Raw genomic sequence first — 22,359 nt, 5'->3', positions numbered from 1 at the left:
ATTCTAAAACATGAAATTTCGAAAAAAGTTATAATTAATTTTCAATTTGAATAACTTCTTGATCGATAAAATCAGTTGTGCATGCAGTAAAAATAAAATATGATATGACTAAATTAAAAACTCTCTTTCCTTGTCATTACCTACATCGATTCACATCAGCTTTAAGTTTACTCATTGTTTGTCTTGAACTTCGAGCCTGGAATTTCTTATATCGTTCGGTTAACTGCTCTTGTATAGAATGCGGAGGTACGCGTGTCTATTTTCGAATGCATACCTTTTCCTTCCAAGTTCATCATGCTTCATTCCTGTGCACCGTCAGGCGTATACCGTCCGGGAATATCTCAAGCACGTTATTACGTGGACGTTAGCGAGAGCACACATAACAAGTAGTTTAATGAACGAAATTAAAACTGCAGCCTGTGGACTCTCGTCAACATGGGAAAATGGAGCGCGTTAAGCGCATTTTAACTACTCGTTGACACTCGTTACCAGAGGGAAGTAACTTCAGAGATTAGCGCGAAGGAATATTACTGCGGGGAATCACAGCGTAAATAATTATTATATTTATCAATATGAGGTAATGTTTTTATCGGAAAAGTATGGCTGCCCGTCTTAGTTTCTCGATTCATGACACCGCAGAATGGAGGAATTATACCGAATCATATTACTTAATACTTTGCAAGAACTTCCGGATGCTGTGCCTTGTTCTTAATACTTCAAAACTGTCGTTAATGACCTGGAAGTTCGCGCATTTCTTAGCGCGGGTAACACCCACCGAGTTGTTGGACAAGGGTGATCCACTACTTATCGCGCTGAATGGAAGGGCGTGCTTACCGAGACTCGTGTAAAAACGTTAAGCGGTTTGCGTGTAACGTTTGCGTGGTTTGATTGTTCGTACGATCAATCGGACTTGCGACGAAGAAATGGGGAAAGAACCACAACGGTTCCTAACGATAAAATGAACAGTCATCGTGAAAGCACGAAAAAGTCACGGCTGTTAAGAACATGAAATTTTTTCCAACTAAAATGTCAGAGCAACGGAAAATCGGCGATTCGTGCAATTTCCGAGCGCGTGAGTCTTACAACGCTGTCGTACAACGTAGAAACGCGGATTGATTAAAAACAGTGCAGCTGTCAAAATGACTCGAAACTTAGAAAAAGTACAATCGGAAATTATTCTGTCGGGCCGATATGTCAAGCCGATAGCAAAAGTTTTATCGAACTAAATCGATTTTTCTTTAAAAGTTGCATTTGTATGGATACGTAAGTCGCAAGAGCCGTCCGTATGATTTTAGTTATTGACGTTATATTTAACGATAGTTGACGTAGAGATATCGTTAGATGCTTAATTTACTCTTTATCTAATGTATACTACTTATACCTGAGGTTATAATATATAAAGTTCTATATGAAGTGCTCGACACTTGATTGCAAGTTGTTATATGTATATGTATAGCGCTAGATAGCACATGTTTGTGCCTATCACTACATAAAACGCTGTATAAGCTACTTGATACTTATCTACCACTATGTCAAATCATTTAAATAACGATGACCATAAATGTTATCGTTGGAAAATTCTCGGTGGGTTCACCTCGCTATCGCGATTATCCCGATTGACACTACGTGATACGGGAATATGCTTTAACGCGCCACGAGAGTTCCTCTTTTTTGCAAACCGCTCGGAGGGATCGATATGCGATGTGCCGACCATGTGTAGTGGGTATTACGACGATGCAATGTTCGTGTATCCAAACTAACAAGCGAGAGAGAACGGGGTAGAACAGGCACACATACCTGCAAATCGGTTTCAAAGTTGCGACCCGTCAACTGCTGTTTCTGTTTGTGATGTAACTTTGTCACAGAGAAAATCAATTAATTCGTGACCCCATAGTCGGAATCACTTCTCGTTTCACAGTCGCATGCGACTGTGCGAATAAATCTTACGACGTTCGGCAGGCGATATACCGCACACGGTTGATCAAGTATCCCGTAATATTGAAAAGTAGCGCAACCGCGATTGTAACCCGATAAATTAACACTGCAACCAACTGTCGGGACATGAATGTCAAGCCTTCCCTGATCGATTTCCTGACTCATAAAGCTTGTATAATAATTTTCAATTCCCATGCGTGCGAAGCTGAATTACGGTTATTCTAGTCAATCTAGTCACTTATCACTGTTAGCTTGACAAAGGAAAAAAGTATTGAGGAATCGAATTTTTTAATATAATACTCAAAAAGCATGAAAGATATGAGGTCATTGTTAAAAAAATTATTTAAATAATATGCACGTTTCTATATCAATTAAACATCTGAACAAAAATATTCACGCCAAATTGATAAGCAAAAGATACAATATAAATTTTCAAAATATTGAAATTTTTCAGGAATTTAAATACTTTGAATCAAGCGCTTCGAATTTTAATTTTTTTCTTTGTAATCTATTCCAATATTTCGAATATTGAGATAACTCCAATTAGAAATCTCGCTGGATATTTGAATTAACCTGAGATCATACGAATAATCCGACTATTCTCAAATATTCATAGCTTCGATTTATAGCAATCATGTAAACGAGAACGTATTTCAATCCGTTAAAAAAAAAAAAAAAATGATTACCAAATTAATAAACAGCTATACGAGTTATATTTTATATAATTTAAGCAGAAAAAACAAACGAATGAAAAAAGAAGAGTTTTTCAAAACGAGCTTCAGCTTTCAGCTAATATTTTGAAGTGTTTTTCAAAACATTAGCTTCAGCTTTCAGCTAATGTTTTGAAAAACACTTCTTTTGTTATTCGTTCGCTCTTTCCGCTAAAATTATATAAAATATAACTCGTATAGCTGTTTATTAATTTGGTAATAATTTTTTTTGGAACGGATTGAAATACGTTCTCGTTTATTTACACCGTTTATGAGGAGACGCTTGGGTTTACGTACCTCACCTCAGTCCTATTACTCGTGTCCGAGCGTGGTGACTTCTCTTCATATACATGTGTTGCGCACATGGATTATACACATTGTATATGGGACCTACAGTTTAACGCCGATTCCGAACGGCTATATTTTTTAGAGAAGTTTTCTTGGCAAGACATACTCTTGGTGGTTTACCTGCCTTCCGAGAGGAGAACGATCGAATATAATTTTTCTAGCTCTACCGGGAATCGAACCCGAGACCTTTAGCTATAGACCAGTGCGCTGTCTACTAGGCCACGCTCGTCCTAAAAAATTATTACAATTTTCTTATACAATTTTTCCTTTTGACGAGCAATTCTTCGGCATTCCGATATATATCGCACCCCTGACGCTGATACAAATCTCGCAGCTGTTGAACTGTCATCGTTGTGCTCCGCTTTGTTCGTCGATCCTGTTTCTTGCATAGCGGGACGGTCTTTGTAACGCGCGAAATTCTTCGAATAATCTCACGCTTTAAATCTCTATCCACAAAGAGCAGAGTGTTAAGGATAGATATATCTTAGCTTGCAAAGCTTCCCGTATCTTCAACGGAAATATCGAGTCTCTCACTGACGATATGTCCGTCATTCAAAATTGGTTCAACGCCACAAATTTGTTGAGCAAATAAAGAGAATCTCGGATGTTAATGTTACTGAAATGTTGAATTTAATTAAATTCAAATAATTTTAGAGAAACTCATGCGAGGAACATTTCATTTAAGTCTTGGATCAGTTAAATTTTGCGGCATGAACTAAAAATACTTGCGTAATTTATCTTGAGATATAGGCTGAGTTTTGCTTTTCACAATTCAACAATTGATTTTTAAAAAATCACACGTGTATACGTATACCGTGTCTCTTGATACGTATGTTAGTAAAGTTGTTTTTAAATCTCGTAAAATTTTTCTGAAAGTGATTTGAGAAGCAAACGATTATTCATTTAAAAAATCTGTAGTGTAGGAATAAATTTTTAGAATTAAGAAAAATATAAAATACTGTTATTTATTACATTCTTTATTACATTCCATAACGTAATAATAACAGGTAATGTTGAATGATAATTTTTATATTGCTAAGATATTGATTTAATAATGAAATGCGCGCTTGTTTAAAATTTATTTTTCTCGATACCGACATGCCAGCGATATGAATTTAATATTCATTTAAGGAATAAAATTTAGCTTTGTTTTGATCGGAGAAAAGTATTTATAGAAATACTTTATTATTATTCCTCATTGATGTTTTACATCCCGAAAACACTTAAATGGTGTGATTTTAATAAGCTAAAGTAGAAATAAATCGCGATATTTTGTGCAATAATTTAATTTTATTTTCTCGATTTATTTTAAAATCATATTTCTGGATTTATTAAAATTGTAAAATTTCATTCCTCTCTTTATCTTAATAAAAATCTGAAAGTACTAATAATATGTTATATTACACAGATAATTTTTCGATCAAAACCAAGATAAATTTTATCCTACTAATAATATAAACCATTTTTAACTTAAAAGGAAAGGAGTAAATAACTCGCATGTAACAGTTAAAAATAGTTATTAGTAATACATTTATATATACATATCAGGTAGATTTTCAAACACATTTTCTTGGGATTTAAGTAACGATATTTCTATTTCGAGACATTCTTTCGATCGAACAGAGTTAATCTCTAGCTTATAAGCAACGCTAATGTAAGTTTACAAAACAAGAGAAATAATAACTTATTTATTGAAATTAATTTAAAATATAAGAAATATTTTCAACGTATACATTTCATAATACTTAAAATATTTTGTGGAAAAACAGATTGATTAGCGTACGGCCTTGGTGTTTGTTTTGTGGCGTACGCGCGCTGCCGCGTACCAAGCTACCAAGGCCAAAGCGTGTTATTCGCACGGCGCGGAGACTCGGGTCGGCAGATCCGCTCTGAGTGTCCCCGCATTACGCATCGAAACGCGATCGCGACAAGAACAACGAGATATTGAACGTGATCGTTTCCTTCAATTAATTACTATCAGCCTGGTCGTCTAATTAATTCTCGCGATTGACAACTCGTACTACGCGTCGCTGTTGATGTCGAACTATCGAATCGTTGCTTCGTACGGTTGTATTACTTTCTTCGCGTTATTCCGTCGGAATATAATAAGGTACGTGTCGCGTGTGATTAACATCGGAAGTGTTACACAAAGTATCACGCGATTATATACTCTATCACGTGTCATACTCTGATAATTAGTTCGCGCGCAATCGTGATTAACCGCGTTTTCGCAGAGTGAGTGTTGTGTGAGTGCAACAATGGAATCTGAGAGGAGGAGGAGGAGGAGGCCTAGGAGGCATCGGGCGATTACGGAGCAACCAGGGGGTGAGTAAATTATAATTTTTTATTTTATTCCTTATTCGCAAAATTAATCATTTGTTATTATTTTATGTACGCGGATAATACTTCTTATTCTTAAATATTAATTATTTCTGGACACTGCTATAATTTATATTTATATTTCTGTTTTACAGTTCAGTGCCGTTTCAGTGTAGTCACAATTCCGCCCGCTGTATATCATATCGGTGAGTGATTTTTCATTTTATTAAAGTTAAGGTATTGAATCTGCGAAAGTTATACTAGATATACTTATATAAGAACTACAAAATTATAGATAAATATAACACCTTATAGAGATCCAGTATCTTGAAATGGATAGTTGAAGTTCTACGATAGATTAATACAAACATTTAATCTTGGAAATACAACCGTCTTTATTGAACATTTTACACAAATTGTCAAACGTAAGATTTTTAGGAAACATAATTGTGAATACCATAGACTTAATATTGTATATTAATAATTTATATGATTAATTTTTTGTCATAAATTCTTACGTGAAGTAGATTATAATGGATAAATTTTCGAGTTTATTAATCAGATAATGGAAAATAAGAAGAAAGAAAATTATAACAACTATAAAATACTGATATTTTTAGAATATAAATATTTTTATTTAAATTGCCTTATGGTATTCATATTCCACGAATGATGAAGATTGAAAGAAGATGTTTATGTACTCTCCAATATTATTCATATGAAATAAAAATAAATCATCTACAAAAACACAGTAAGGAAAATTGTTAATTTACTTATTTTATATATATAATATGTATTTCCTGCCTCCAAAATATTTTTTACATAGAATTGGAAATCTGCATTTCATCGATATTTATACCTGCTTCCAGGATTAAATATCATATACATTGATACAAAAAAGGAATAGAGATTTTTCGATATATATTTGACATACATAAAGAAAAATAGACAATATTTTACCATCAGAAAATGTGTATTTTTACTAATTTTTATAAAAATACACAATAATTATAATTAAATATAGGTATTCTTATAATAAAGAATTTACCAGTTTTACTTTAATTTTTCGTATTCTATCCATTCTTATTTACTGATAATTTAACTTCATATTATTCGAAAGAACAAAAATTTAACATGTGAGATTCATTAAGTATCTCACGTATTACAATATTATGAAATGTTTCACAACAATCGTATAATATTTTAATAATACCAGATTTTACGAGAATAATCGTTCTGCTTCTCATAATCGTCTGAGCCTAGACTCTCAGTTGATTTCTAATAAAAGTATAAGTATCTATTAAACCATTTGTCAAGAGATACAAAATTTATTTGAAATATTTCACTCGATACGCTTTTTGATATGAGATTAATGTAATGATTATAAATACGAGGTTGTCAATTTTAAGTAATCTTAATGATGTGAACGTGGAGATCAATCTATTATGGACCTCTCGTTATCCTTTAACGTGGGACTTGCCATCGACCGTGTTATCGCTGCCAGGAACTACGTTCATTCATCCTGTTCATTCGGTGTCGCTAATTGATACGTTTAATCCTCTTACGCGTTTCTTTTTTTTTTTCTCAATTCGTGAGTCTGACGCTGGAGCTCTTCGGTCGGAAATATTTCTACATAATTTTTCCTGCGCTGTACCCCGATTCAGCCTTGACCGCTTTCCTTTGGGCGAGTCATAAAGAATTTATTTAATGTCGGCTGGCAATTTATAAGGAATCATTACAGTTAATAATGCATACGTTCTTAATTCCTCGAATGTGTTCTCAATTCCTCACTATAAATTACGATAAATTATGTAATTAAATTGCTGTCGATATTAAACTTTTTAAATCTGAAACATCAAAACACCGCTGATTTTCTGCATTATAAGTGATTGAAAGTAGGCTGCAGGACTTTTGGCAAGCTTCTTAAGTTTGCAATAAAACAGCGGAACCGTTATTTGCTTTGAACTCTACTTTTTCCAGAATTTTAATTTAATTACTGGCGTATTTAGTGTCATTAACATTAAAAAGTTGCAGATGTGAAATTTGAACAAAATTTCTACAGTAGAATTTATTTGCCGAAACCCAAAGTATCCAAAACACATTTCGCTTAGTTTGGATTTAATTCAAGATAAAAAAATTAATTCCCTTTCATAAATAATGGTCTTATTTAAAATCCAATTCAAATCTACTTAGAATCCGATTGTTTCGAGGAATTTCGCCTCGTTTCGACAAACAGATACGATATTGCGCGGAATGCTGTTTATATTTTATTATGTGCATGGCGCAAGACGGCTCTGCGTTTCTCGATATATACGACTTGCTTGGGATTTGACAGCTGGAAAGTTACGAACAGACGTCGCCCAAACTCCCGCAGTCGTCGCACGACACATGAACGTGTACCGCTGATGTAGTATGACTTAGGGCCCTGCGGCATGTGGGAATCGGGAAGATATCGAGACACGACACGCAATCATACGTTATCGCTGTCCGCGCAACGTCTTTGCCGCGAATTTAACGAGAGCGCAGCAGAACCGCGTTGTCGGTTAGCAAAAACACCGTTCCGCGACTGTGCGAAGCCAGTACGCGACATAAAGGGACTGACGATGTTAAAGGGCGGTAAGTGGTGGTCGCAGTTTTGGTATCTAAGATAACAAGATAGGAACGGCGGAGGTGTATGGTAGGCGTTACGGAGAGTCGACTAGGGAGCAATCAATAACTGACCCATATTGTAGTCCTCGTTTTCCTCTCTCCCTCTCTCTTCTATCTATACTGTCTTCCCCCTTCGCAGCCCCTCGGGCAAACTCTCTTTCTCCGTTTACCTGCTCTCTCTCTCTCTCTGTTCCTTCTTTTTTAAACTCTTGTGCGTATTCTCGTTCTTCGTTCATGATTCCTCCTTTCTACCAATTCCTCTTATCAATGCTTGCTCACCGATTTGTTTGCTACAATTGTCGACCTGTCTTCGTTCTTTCCAAACCGGTGCTCACATCGCTCTTCATTTGCGACATGCAATTGAATAATTTAAATTTAAAATTGTCATTTAAATCGTACCGACACATCTGTAATTCTTTTAATAAGAAAAAAGAATACTAGCATGAAACACTTGAAGAATAAAAAAAGAGTGTATTCGTTTCTAGCTGAAAATTTTAATTACAAACAAACTTGCAAAATTTAAACATTATTAAATATCTTAGCATCTAAATATTAAATTAAAAAATAAAATCCACCTCAAATCATATGACAATTTCATCCCGATCCTATCTCGTCATCTACTTGCAAAGTTTATTTGCGAAAAAAAATTTATTTTTAATAGCATCTCAGTTTATAGTTCAAAATTGATATTGTTTCGATATTTTTATTATAGAAAAATCTATTCCCGTAATATTTATCCTGAAAATATCATCTGTGCATTTCTGGTGCACTCCGTATTTTCCTATAACTCAGGTCTCAAGCAGGTAATGGCTTAATGCACTCGCTTTGCGCGCTGCATTTAACGCAGAATTATAAATGCATTATGACGCGAGAGTGAGCGTCGCGGAGATATTTATAATCGCTTCCCGCGTCTCTTTTTTACGCGAGCTCGTAATCCCGCGTACTCTTTTTGCGAATACGGGCTTATTGTATAGATATCCGTAGCCGCTTTCATTCAAAAAGCGAAAGATTCGCTCGTATATCGCGCTTAATTCGATCAGATTTCTCCGTCGCCGTGATTTATGCTCACTTCCGTTAGTCAGCCAGCGATACGCGTTTTTACGCGAGATCATTTCGCGACAATCTAAAAAATCATTCTGTGGCCTATTAACCTTTAGATTCGCGCGTGGATTTTCTTGAAAAATGATTCGCCGTCCTTTCCTAGCTCAAGATACGACACTATCTTGGAAACGTAATGTCTTCCGGTCTTTCACAAAAGTATTAAGGCGCGGAAGTTAAATGTCTACGCTCAACGCGAAAACAATTTTTGATACGTAAGATAAAAATATTACCCCAATTACGATTATGAAAGTAATGGTTATTAATTGAATTGCTTAAAACGCTCTAAATTAGTATTACAAACATATTTCAAATGCTTTTCCTCTTGAAATATATAGCATTGTCATTCTCCTTACCCTCGTCAATCTTTCAACTCTGTTTCGCTATTTTTTATTTTATTTATATCTGGATTCTTAAAGATTCTTGTGTTTCAAACAAGAAAATTTTCATGTTCGTAATGCTGAGTACAAATGGTTGTTCAGAATTTAATAATTCAGTATCGAGATTGCATAGTAATTGGTTTCTAAACATCTTGAATTATCGTTTATATAATTGAAAGGAAAAAATTGCTCTATGTATCTACAAGATATATACACACATATGATAATATAACTGCGTTACTTTATATTTCCACATAAAATACATCTTATTCTACTTCTTTTCTTATCTTTTTGATATGTCACAAAAGTGCCTAGCGAGTAAAGGAAGTGAAAGAGGAAAGGTATTAAAACGGCTTCGCGCGGAGTCTTTGAAAAATGATAATTCTCTTTCTCCAAAGTCCTACATCACGCATACAGAATTCTAAAATTTCCCGCCTTGTCCTGGTTTTCACGATTTTTCAGACCAGCAGCAACTCCGGGATACACACTATCTCATCATGCCGCGCACCGCATTATGTCGCTCGACATATATGTATTCGATACTGAACGATTCGATCAGCATGTATCTGCGCTGTCAAGGCAACTATATATGTGCCGCGGAGAATCCTATCGAACGAAGAATAAATTATAATAACCGTTCAATCGTATCGAACAACTGCCTCCTCTCTATCTTTCTCTCCCCCTCTCCCTCTCTCACTCTTTTTCCGACAAGCAGTTTCAAATCAGTGATCCAGATCTTTTTGATCGTGAGCTATTCGCGTCTTGTAAATAGGCGATTGAAGGCGTTTTTCGAGTAGGCCTGAAAATGGGTGTCACCGCGTGGAGTATGAGGGAGTATGGGGGAGAGAAGTCTCTGAAGGAGTCTGAGAGGCATCACCAGTGTGGTGGGACGACGTTCCAGGGGGTGAACGGAAGAAGTGCTTAGAGAATGGCAGCGGCTCGTATCTCCGCAATCTCTGTCGAGGTTCGCATCCCTTGCAGCCCTTGAGGGCTCTACAATATCTAATATCGCGCTTTAAATCGCACGTTCGAGATCGCGTGCTGGTTACATCGATATAAAGTCGTAGGCAATTGTCTATTGCTCAATAGAATTCGTTGCGAGCCAGGAATCACCTATCGATGCAAAAGTCTTAAACGAAATATTTAGCCGAATAAAGAAAGAATTAGCACGAATAAAAAATAATTCGATAGAAATATCGTACTATCTAGCCATAGTCTTCCTTTTCTTTTATCGTAGTCTTTCTATTGAGTATATAATCTTCTGAAATCAAAAATTATGCTGTGGTTGTCACGTTGGGAGGTAAACTTGTTTAAGTTCATTTATAAATTATAAACAATAAAAAATATACGTAATATATAATAAAAGAAAAATCTTTTATTATTATTATATCTTTTCAGAGCCATCAGTTCTTCTTTCTCAAATATTAAAACTTCCTCTTTAAATATTAAAATTCGTGCATTATTTTTAAATCGAGGTATAATCGAGATCCAAATATTCTACGTCGGTAATATTTCATACCGGTATTGTTATTAATGCGGTTAGCATAATGCGGCGATCATATTGAAGCTCACTGATTATTATATTATTGTGTTGGTAGGGATTGGACTATTGTCGGGACTGCCGGGCGTTCACCATCGCAGACCTATGAACAATAGGGTACATTAACTCTTGTCTTATTTTTTGCCTTCATATTTTATTCCTTACGCTCGAATTTTTCTTGTTCTACTTCTTCTACTATTACTACTTCTTTACTATTTCTTAGCGGATCATTTGATACATATCAATTCGCCATTGTCACCACTTTACTCGTCTCTTTTTCTCTCTCCTTCCTTCTATCTTTTTCTAAAAGTAAAATATGGTCTTTTAAGTCTTAAGTCATAAGTCACGCATGCTTTCATTTCTTGTCTTCCATTTTTTCTGCCTACTGTCATCGATCTTTTCGACTTCGCCAACTTTTTTTTTCCTGCGACATTACACGAAAAATAGTGCATCAGACTAGCCGTATGGACTTATGAAACGCATTTCGTGTTTTAATTCTATTCCGTAATGCATGCGCAGCGGAAGTAATGGTCATTATTGATCAATAAGATTTTTTCGATCATTGTACTCGTATTTATTAATATTTTTAATAACATTATTCGTCAAGAGTGTGTGTATGTGTGTGAGTATGTGCAAAGTCGCGCAGGTAAGTTTCACAACGATTAGTGTTTGTGTGGCTTCTAGCTTTTGAAACATTTTTCTCTATTTCTTCTATTCAATCTGCAATTCTGGCGGTTAAGAAGTGCAATAATATTGAAGATAAGTGCTTCGCAGTAAAAATATCTTTGCGAGCGTAGACGATCTTTATTCTTCACAAGTTGCTGGCTGAAATGCTCTTGGTATAATAATCGACTATTCTAGAAAAATAAGTACGCGTGACGTATGACGAAAGTAGCACGGGCAAACGAGTAATTTACGTCGGCGCGCCTTCTGAATGAAAAATTAAAGTACTTAGACAGTTGTGATGCTCTCAAGATTTATATCCGAACCTGCATTTGCATATTAATGCGGGTAAAAGCACTGTACTTAACTCGAGCCACTATTAGTGCACTCTCAGCAATACAATATCTTTCCGCGGCAAGCAATATACTTTCGTAATGTGAATGTACGTGAAGCGTATTACTATTAATCCTAAAAAATAATAATAATAGCCATAACAATTGATATCTACTTAAAACGGACTTTTTTCGTTTTTTTCGTTTCTTATTAATACAAGAAATTTCGCATTTTATTTTCACTTTAATATTTCCGCAAAGACAGAAGCATATATTTGTTTTATTTCATATATTCATAGTAATGTAGTGACAAAAAATTAGCTTTCTCGAAAAAACTTTTACTTTCAACCATTAAAAATTTTTTTATTCTGAAAAATCGATTTTAGATTAGTCAAAGACATACACAAGATGTACATAAAAAAATCATAGTTTAAAAAAATTTCTTCGTAAGAGTTAAGATAAAAATGTCGGAAGGACCGAAGCACGTATCTCTCGTTAATCTCACTAATAACGATTAAAATTTGTGACTCACCACCCATGTATCTTCGCGTGCAGTGAATCTAAAATTACGTTCAGTGATACAACATTAAATAAAACCGCCACAAGTTAATATGGAAATATGGAAGTCCGTCTTGACTTGATAATAGGTATAGTCATTATAATCCAGATTACTGAACTACCAGTTGTTATCGTACAGTCATTTCTTACTTTCTTACTCGTTATTGCTTTCCGCGACATTTCCCTCTCATCGGGGAGTTGAGAAAAATCCGTCCTATTCAGAGACGCTCTTATGAACCACCCGATCATTACGTCGACCAGCGCGAGGAAGAATAAACGAGTCACTTACCGCTCCTGCAATCTTCTGTATCTTCACCCTGCTATTTGACTTGAGTTACTCAACTCGTGCATTCATCTCGTCTAGATTTGTGTTGTAAGGATACTCCATGATTAAGTAAATTTTATTGCACACTCCGAGAAATTCTGACAGAGATACGCGAATGAAATGGAATAATACGTTATCATCATTTTACGATTGTTTTTACGTTCATTCATCAAAATCGCGCAAGTTAATTAGGAAATACAAATGTATAACGAAATTGAATAGCCAATAATGGAAGAAAAATCTTTAGTGAGACTTCAGATTATTATGGCTATTTAATAAGACAATATTTCATTTTCTTCATCCTTTTCGAATCTTATATATTGTACACATTGACGTCATTTTATTGTTCATCTCCTGAAGTTAATAAAAGTGACAAAAGAAACTGTACATTCAAAATAAATATTCATTGCACAGATTGGATCGTTAGTAACTATTGTAGATGTATAGAAAGATAATTCCATTTTTACTGTCCTTTATAATATAGTTTTTGTTCTCTTTGTCACAATTTTATTTATTCAAAGAACACATGCTCACGGATATATTCGTTTTAACTCTGATATATTTAAAAAGTACTTTTAACTTTAAAACTTTTTATCGCGCGCAGTAATATTTCCACATGAAAATTAAGTGTACTCTGTTATCTCAATTGAAGCACAGTTTAAGATAACGTGGATGTTATTTACAAATGTATGAATACCATTAAAACACAGTACCCTGCACATTTTAGGGTATTAGAGAAATATGTATTATTAACGATAAAGTTGCGTGGCTATTTTTAAAAAATCGCCAGAAAAACAGCATTGTAATTTTCTCTTTTTTTACTATAACGTGGTTTTCTCTATCTATGTTAATTAGTAATAATGTAGATAACAAAAAACGTTTTTTAAGTAACGATCTCTATGAGAGTCAAAAGTATACCGGGATTAAAAAATGCATCCGTATGTTCATACGCTTCGTAGTTTCGATGTAATACACAGTAGTTGTGCTGCCTTTGTTTATGCGGAAACGCATATAAAACTCGTCATCAATGTGTTCCTTTACTTCCTTTCTGTGCGAACAGACTGTGACGGCCGGAGGCAATCTGTGCATTTGTTCTCCGTTAAGGGTCGAGAACAAGGCCGACTCGACGTTACTCTTCCTATCGTACAATAATGATAATTAGCTTCGTTGCAGCCTCGTCAAGTTTCTGAAATCAGGCGTATACTCCTGATCCTTTCGACGATCCCGCTCATATAACTCGAAGTAAACAATATTCAACAAACGAAGCTAATTTTAATAGCTGACTGAAATATGGCGAGTACCCGATGATTCGATCCGCAAATATTTATTTTGAACACGCCGTTCCTTTTATAACTTTTATTAATCTCAGGAAAGAAATATTAACAGTAAAAGAACGTCAATACGCACAATAAGAGTCGATAAAACCCGTCAAAGAAATAAAATTGGTTGTTCATTAAATATTTATAGTAATCTCAAAAGTCCACAGAAATAATTCTTTTATTATTAATTATATATTCAATTTGTGTCATACATTTGTGGTTTGTAATTAGCTTGCGCGATATTAACACATGTTGCAAAATCACTTTAATAACAAATAACAATTTATAATATTTTGCTTCTCAATGATTTCATGCATAATATGTTAATGATCATTAATGTAATGAGCGCGAAAATTAGGTTGCAATTATCAAGCTGCATATCTTGCGAGCTTTTTTATCTAATGCTAATTCAGTGACTGCATTATCTCGGAAAGGGTACAACATATCGAGTTATTTTCAGTGTGGCGAGCTGGAGAAACGGAAACACTTGCGAGGAAAAAACACTTCTGAAAAAATTGAAAGACCTCACGATTAAACACGGCGCATAAGCAGCAAGGAGAAGTGTCGCCTCATTATGGTGCACTCACATTAGAGCGGCGACAGATTTTCCGCATAATGATGCTAATGCGATTTAACGCATTGTTGTGGCGAGATAGATAGAATTCTCGGTCATACGGAAATTCTCGTGGGACGTCGATTTGTACAATTTACATCATTATTCATGATAATCAAATTGCACGATAATCTCTAACGAGCATTTGAGCATTGACTCTGATTAGTCGTGAACTGATTTCAAAATGACTTATGTCGTATCGAAAAATACACCAAATTTTTATTTCTTTATTTAAAAGCTCGAATTTGTATCTAATTGATATTGAATACCTATAATAATTGTAGTTATATCGAATTTATTAACATAGTCTTTCTCTGTTACGTTTCATTTATCTCCGTACGTATGAATTTCCAATAATTATTGTCGCATTATATTAAATTATGACAATGTATTAAATTCAATGTCATCTGTCATTCGTAAAGACCCTGACAATTATATGTCACGGTGATCTACCGTCGACTGACAAAGCCTCCTTTCAAGTATCAACCTATCGTCTGTGTTACTCTTAAGTCTACCTCTCGAGTATCTTTAATCTCGCCAAATCAACCGTGCGTTAATTTACAAAAAGCACTTGGACCGAGATATTTTCCTCGATAACAATTATCGAGCTTCGTGCCGACACAAAAGAACGCGAGATCGAACCCGTCCTAATTGTGGACTCACCCTTAACGTTCGAGTTGATTGTTGGCGATGGTAGCGGCACAGGCTGACGGGCAGGGAGGACAATGGAAATTGCGAGCTTGAAGCAGCGACGGTGTAAAGACACTTCTTTTGCTCCTTTCGCCTTTAAATTGCTCGCGGTGCGCTCGACCGGTCGTATGCACGGTATAATCGGGATGGTCTTTCCGAGCCTCGAGCCGCGGTATGAAGGCTCTCTCGTCGACTCTCCCTTTCTCTCTTTCTCTCTTTCTCTCTCTTTCCCTCGGATCAGCCGCTGGCTGTATGCACGAGCTGCGCTATTCACGCAGACAGATGCAACGTCCGGATGTACGCGCATGCACTTGCACATTCATGTCGCACATGCGGCTCGGACGTTAGCCGACGTGTCCGTGATGTCGAGTCTCTCTTACGTTTCGACGAACGTACAAGAGACGTATATGTCGACTATAGGGAGTAACTGCGCTACACTCGTGCGTATATCTAGAGCATAGGACGTCGCGATGAAGTGCGAGATCAACGGAGCGAGACACTCGGAGTTTGGAAATGCGATCGTATCGGGAAAATTTCTCTGTAGTGCCTAGAAAACGCGAGATGTATGAGATGGTTTAAATACGCGATACTGAAAGCGTATATCGTAAATCGGATTCGTTCCAAGAGACGAAATGTGGGAAATGTATATGAAATAACTGAATTATGCACTTCCATTTTTCGCTTTTCAACCTCACTCTTGCAGAATCTTCTTTCGTTACATCCTTCCATGTGTACTTCATAAAGCGCTTTTTAAAAACGCAATATTTCAATCTAAATCTATTTTTTTTTTTCGGAATATTATACTGGTAGGTATTCATACACTCGTTCATTCTTTTCATGCGTGTGAACTTTTTAATTGCAAAACCGCAAAACCGCGAAATGCCGAGTTGATTGCGAAATTTTCTACTAAAAGTTTATTATTCGCACTCTCTATTTATCAATTTGTATGTAACGATTGTAAGTTTATTATTCGCACTCTCTATTTATCAATTTTCTTTTTTTGTAAATATTTTTTAAAACAGGAAACTTTATTAAAATCGACGCAAATGGCGAGTAACAATATCGCTTAATCACGACGTTTCGACCCGGGGGATTGGGTCCTTCTCAAGTGTCTATAAACTGGCATGGAACTATCGCTCTCTCGTGAACATCTTAGGAATATGAAGATTTTGACCGAAAAAGTCATATGTCAAAAGATGTTCGATATCGTAGAGCACTTTGATGCGAATTTCACAATATTAAAATGCATAACGCATAAAGTCAGAACGGTTACAAACGGAGTCACACGGTTAGAAGATGACGACCGGTCGAGAGCAAGCAAGCAATACCTATATTTTTTAAATTATCATTTCTATTAATTTTTCTTCTGTTTGTAAAATAGATTTTTGTCTGAAATCCACAGGTATTATTGAAAAGAGATTGGGTAATTTTTTAACACTAAAAGAAATTAGATCACAAAGTGGAATCATCCGTTCCTCAATCTGTGTATGACATGTTTATTATGTAATAATAATATTGTGTGGTGATATTTTCTGAAATGTACGAAATATCTAAATACAGGATATAATGTCGAAACAGATTGCATTTCAATATCGCTCGCGGTAATCGTAAATTAAAATTGCAATTAAAATGTGATCAATCGGTGACGGATAAATTATATTAATAAATATTTAACTGAATATTTACGACGACAAAACATATCGGACAAGTAAGAAATTCCGCACACCAGTTGTAATAAAAAAATATAATTTATTTTCGTGTCTTACGCAAAATTAATAAAAATATATTATTTAAGAATGAGTAACTTTTTAATTTCTTGTTATCCTATTATTTATTGTAAAAATAAACTATGGCAGAAACTTCGACTGTTTTACGAACTGTATAGTGCGTTTCATTATTGGGATTGAGGACATATAATTAAGCTACACAAATTTAACCATAGCAGTCGAAGATTAATTGCACCATCGAGAGCATAATGTTTCACTACATGAAGCCAGTGATGTTTAACACAATATCAACAGATGTGTTTTCAGTTTATCGGTAGATAGCTACGTGACGCGGTAGCAGCGACGTGAGCCGGGTTAGATGTATAATTCTTGATTATATAGACGAGATATTTCCCAGTGGAAAATAGCACCTGGATTAGTTGTCACGTTAGAGGAATGTGCATCAAACGGAAATATACTATGACTTTCGCTATTTTCACCGCGATTCCCAACGGGGGTGAACGCGAGGACAACAAATGTATTCCCTGGCATCGATTCTAAAAAAATCTGCCCTATTTTTTTGCCGACGTCAGGCCTTCCATCGCTAAAAATCTGCGGTTGATTTCTTCATGAAGTTATTTTGCACAGCTTGCAGACCGCATCGTGCGGCGTATATGTAGCGTAAAAGATTCCGCAATGACTGCATTGCATGAACGGGCACGCAAGGATCAGCACATCCGAAAGCTTTCTATCGTCTTATATTTTATACCTCTGCATTTATATATGTTTCCTTTTACTCGTCAGTTTATTATTTCTTTAGAAGAATATTTAAAGCAAAATACTTACATTAGCTTTGTTTTCAATTGATTTATTAATCATTTGAGCCTCTTTATATTTACTTAAATTACCATTTAATAATGGTGAAAAGTAAATTTTTCACGAAAGAAATTTACAAAGGTAAATTTATATATCAGGATGAAGAAAGTTTTAATTATTATAGCCGCAATCAATAAGCTTCTTCCAACAGATTTGTTATAAATTACATAAAAATTTTTAAACTTTTTACTTTAACGTAGAGACGATTCGCGAGAATTGCAAATGCTTCCTATAATGAATACTCAGTGCTGAAAGTCTTACGCTGTTTTCAAGTATTTGCATACCGAGCAAACATGTATATATTTTGCCACGGCGAATAACAAAACGAAAGTAGAGAAAGGGGGGAAAGTTAGGGTAGCAGAAAATTTCGTCGTGAATATTTTCCTAAGTCGGAGCGATGCATACAAAGGCTCGCGGTCTCGCAAGTCGCAATAGCTGCAGACGACGTTCGCAAGTGGTAAGGTCGTTCGATAACACCTTCTTTCCGCGAGTTTTCAGTTAAAAGATAAGAATCTCGGATTCGAGGCCAGACGAGCACAGTCCTCGAGGCGTCCTTTGGCCATCGGCAAATTTCGAAAGGGCGCTCGACCTCGCGCGGCGAGGGGCGGGAGGGGAAGGGGCTCTCGGATATCAGAGACCGCGCGGTATAGGAAGAGCGCGCGGGGAACGGTTGACAGGGTCTGTCTCGTTCCCCTTTTCTTCAAGTACATACACACGAACGGACGGGTGCGGATGAATTGGTGCAACGCCGCGGTCGACAAAGGAAATATCCTGAATATACCACGCGTATTGTAAGCGGTATATTTCTTTTCTCTTTCTCTCTTCTCCTTTCAAAAATGGCCGCGTCTCTTCTTCACACGATCGGCCTGAAAGAAAATCGGGGGAGTGCTCGATACGTTGCGGAAGGTCAAGCGCCCTCCGCGCCAGACAATGACAAGCACTTCGAGTTTCACGTACAGGCACGTCGAGCACGTGTGTAGAATGGGCGTGGAGGGGCAAGGGCGGAGAGAGGAAGGCCCGGGGGGATGGGTATACAGGGTATACCGTGTGTTTCGCGCGGTGCCGTATCACCACCGATGTATCTTGTAGGTCACACCGGCGTTTGGTATCGACCGACCGCGTGTACGTTACCTGCCACCGTTGCCACCGACAGCCGAAATATTGCAGTGATCGAGCCGCGCGGAATCTTGGCCGCGATACCTTTCCCGAGCGCAAAATGCGTGGGCGAATCTTTCGTGAATGACGTTAGGCATGTTACGAGGTGCACGCTCGACTCCTGTCCGCGTGACTCGACGATACCGCAACGCGGTTTGTCGCGCTTCTATACTGCTAGACTCGTGAATCTCGTTTTCGGAGTTTCGCGCGCGATTTTGTTAAAATACAACGACACGCGGCGACGGAAGATTGGTCCCTGAGAGAGAAAGAATTTCCAGTCGACGTTGATTTAATTTAAATCACAGTGCACTGTGTGATTGTTCCCATTTTAGGAACAGAATCCAAGTTATTGGACAATTCATTATAGTCAATCGACGTTGGAGCGTCTGGCTTAGTATAACGTTTTTAACATTCTTGTAACAGAGAATTCTTTCGATAACGTAAATATTCGACTATTTAAGAATAATTAAATATCATAATCTGATTTTAAGAAAGTTATCTGTTATCCGCATCGAATATCGCATCAAAAAAATTTCCTCGGATGTGGGTCTTTGTGAGCAATGTAAATATTAAATAAAGATCAAGATCGGGAGTCGCGATTTTATTTTTGTTGCACAGAGAATGGTCTTTAAAACGATATGAATCATTCGACAGTGTGCGTGCTTGTGTAGGTGTGTGTGTGTGTGTGTGTGTGTGTGTGTGTGTGTGTGTGTGTGTTAGCGAGTACAATATTTAAAGGATGTTACGTCACTGTGATCTCTTGTACTCCTACAGCCGGGCGAGAATAACGCAGAATTTAATTTCACTGCCAGCCAATCTATTTTATCTCCGCCATTTGTTTAGAGTACACGTGCTTCACAGTGCGCGATTCCGCTGAATCGAGCTTGGACTTATGCAATCTGATCGCGGTGCGCGCACCGAACGTATGCTAATCGACGTGCACTTTCGGCAGAAATGCGTATTGCTGCGAGAAGACTCGCGAAAGAGTGGTCCCACTTAAAAAGATTCCTCGGAATCTCTTCTTAACTAAAAATATCGAAGCTCTAGGTGAACGAAGCCTCTTTAGTTAATTAGAAATCTTTCATCGATCAAACAGCTTGCTTCAAATATTGATTTATCTTTTACCTACTAGCTTTATTAGCTTAGTCAAAAAAGAACTCGGTCATCGAGATACTTAATGCGGAAAATAGCGGTGTCTAATTGACCTCGTTATGAAAAGATCGGTCTCCGAAATTTGCCGGGATGAAATTACTAGATGAAATATTCACCCGTAGAGAGTAGAGGAGTAGACTCCTGATAAAAATCGGATAATATCTGCAATATTGTTTTAGATTAAACGCAGCTTGTGCGTGCTCCATTCTTTCTCATAATCGCGGTTGTTTTCATCCAGTTCATTTGCTCGCACGTCACGCAGCGATCCTGATCTCTTTGTAAGAACGCAAATCCACTCGTCGGCTAATGAATTTATTTAAACGTGTCAGTACTCTTTGCATACATCTCTATCTTCCCGTTACTAGTCCGCCTTTTTTCTCTCTCTTTCTCTCTCTGTCTCTCTCACGCTCTGGTATTTCCTGTTATGATGCATGGATCCACGTATTTTAAAGTCGCATACTTACGCGGAGTACAACATCGGAGTTTCGTTGCCGACTGTAATATTTATTAGAGCGTATGCTTATTTCGATGTTGCACTCTCGCTCTTCTCTCCACTCTGACGGTACGAAGTATGAAAGTATAGCAATCCACGGACAGAGCGAGACAGCGAGACAGCGAGAGATCACAGCGAGAAATCCCTACGAATATACACAGTACGTGACGCAGAACGGAATTAATTCTAATCTTTTTGTCTCTGTTTTTTTCCCCCCTACAGTTGCCACGGAATTGAGAACCGGCATGCCGCGAAGCACGAGAAGCGCCCGTCGCAGAAGCTCGAGACGTCCTGGCCGTTCTCCCTGTAAGTCCATTTTCAACTTTGATTGCGAAGCTATATCGCATCCTTCGGGAGCTCTCAATCGTGCGGTTCCGCTCCGGAAACACGTAGAAACGAATGTGCTGTTCAGCGCTACTTTCGTTTCACCAATTCGGGCGGTCCAGCAGCGTGACCGTATATGTAACTGGCTTTGTCGATATATTTCACCTTCTTTTGTTAATTGTAAAAATACTGCGTTCAATTTTGCTTCGGTTTCCCTTGGTTATCCGTAGGTTCGCTTAAACGATTGAGGTAATTATGAAAGTGTTAATTGTATGGAAACAACCGAACGAATGTTAAGTGATAGAATTAACAGATGTTAATTGGTTATTTCACACGGTTGTTAAAGAATCGCGAATGCTTACATTTGATAACCATTGAAATTATGAATAATAACGTAATTAATTTTATCATTTATGAAACTTATTGTTAAAAGTTTCAATACCTCTCTGGGCATCATTTATTAAGTAAGTTATTTGATTGCAGCACATATTCGAACGCATATAGGTATAAAATTCTTCTTTATTTATATCTTATAGAAATTCTTCTATACTTATATCCTAAAAACTTGTAATTTTCTACATAATTATAATTGATTAAAATTTTTATAATCGTAGCTCAGTGAGTGTAGAATTAAAAATCGGCTTGTCAAATCACAATACGGTTTGTAAACGTTTTAATGAGATTTAAATTTGTTGACGAGAATATTGGAGACGATAGCATAAGCTCACATCTCTCTCTCTCTCTTAAATTTAAATACGAAGATCATCGAAGTATTCAGCCGCGTGGGGTTGACGTCATGGTTGCTAGAAGAATCTCATTATTTTAATAGATGAAAGGAGCGGGCACTTGGAATTCATCCGGCCCGTCAAAGCCACCGAAAATTATGACTTGATATCCGCCTTACACAACTTTACGTTGGCGCCATTTTTACGATCAATAATCTCCCGCCTTTCGTTGCGGCTAGATGGCACATTCTGCCCGGGCATGTTCTTGCTCTAAAACTTGTTACATCCACCGTGCGATAGCGCCACGTCGAGCTTCGTAAACTTCGGAAAGCGCATTTATGAACTTCTTACTTAATACATTTTTTTCTCTTCCGTTAATTTAATATTACAAGTCAAAGCGGTAATTAAAACGAGCATTCCCGCGCCTCTCGCGCGCTTTGTAACAAAAT

The 22,359-nt window shown here is 36.7% G+C and overlaps 1 protein-coding gene across 11 annotated transcripts in view; it reads left to right on the top strand.

The window, feature by feature from the left end:
• The window catches only part of Ih (hyperpolarization activated cyclic nucleotide gated potassium channel Ih), a 135,704-nt gene that overhangs the window by 9,607 nt on the left and 103,738 nt on the right, over positions 1-22,359 (top strand). For all 11 annotated transcript variants that reach the window (XR_011717588.1, XM_071700679.1, XM_071700680.1 and 8 more), the window contains exon 3: positions 21,084-21,167. Coding sequence is in view for 10 of the 11 variants with exons in the window: in XM_071700679.1 (XP_071556780.1) it covers positions 21,084-21,167 (84 nt within the window). In the remaining variant the exon portion in view is untranslated. The remainder of the gene's footprint in view (positions 1-21,083; positions 21,168-22,359) is intronic.

This window comes from Temnothorax nylanderi, unplaced genomic scaffold, assembly GCF_030848795.1.
Source record: "Temnothorax nylanderi isolate EJ_2023f unplaced genomic scaffold, tnyl_v1.0 TNYL_tig0023_pilon, whole genome shotgun sequence".
NCBI classification, from domain to species: Eukaryota; Metazoa; Arthropoda; class Insecta; order Hymenoptera; family Formicidae; genus Temnothorax; species Temnothorax nylanderi.
Note: the sequence above shows the minus strand (reverse complement) of the source record. Positions and strands in the feature narration are given on the sequence as shown.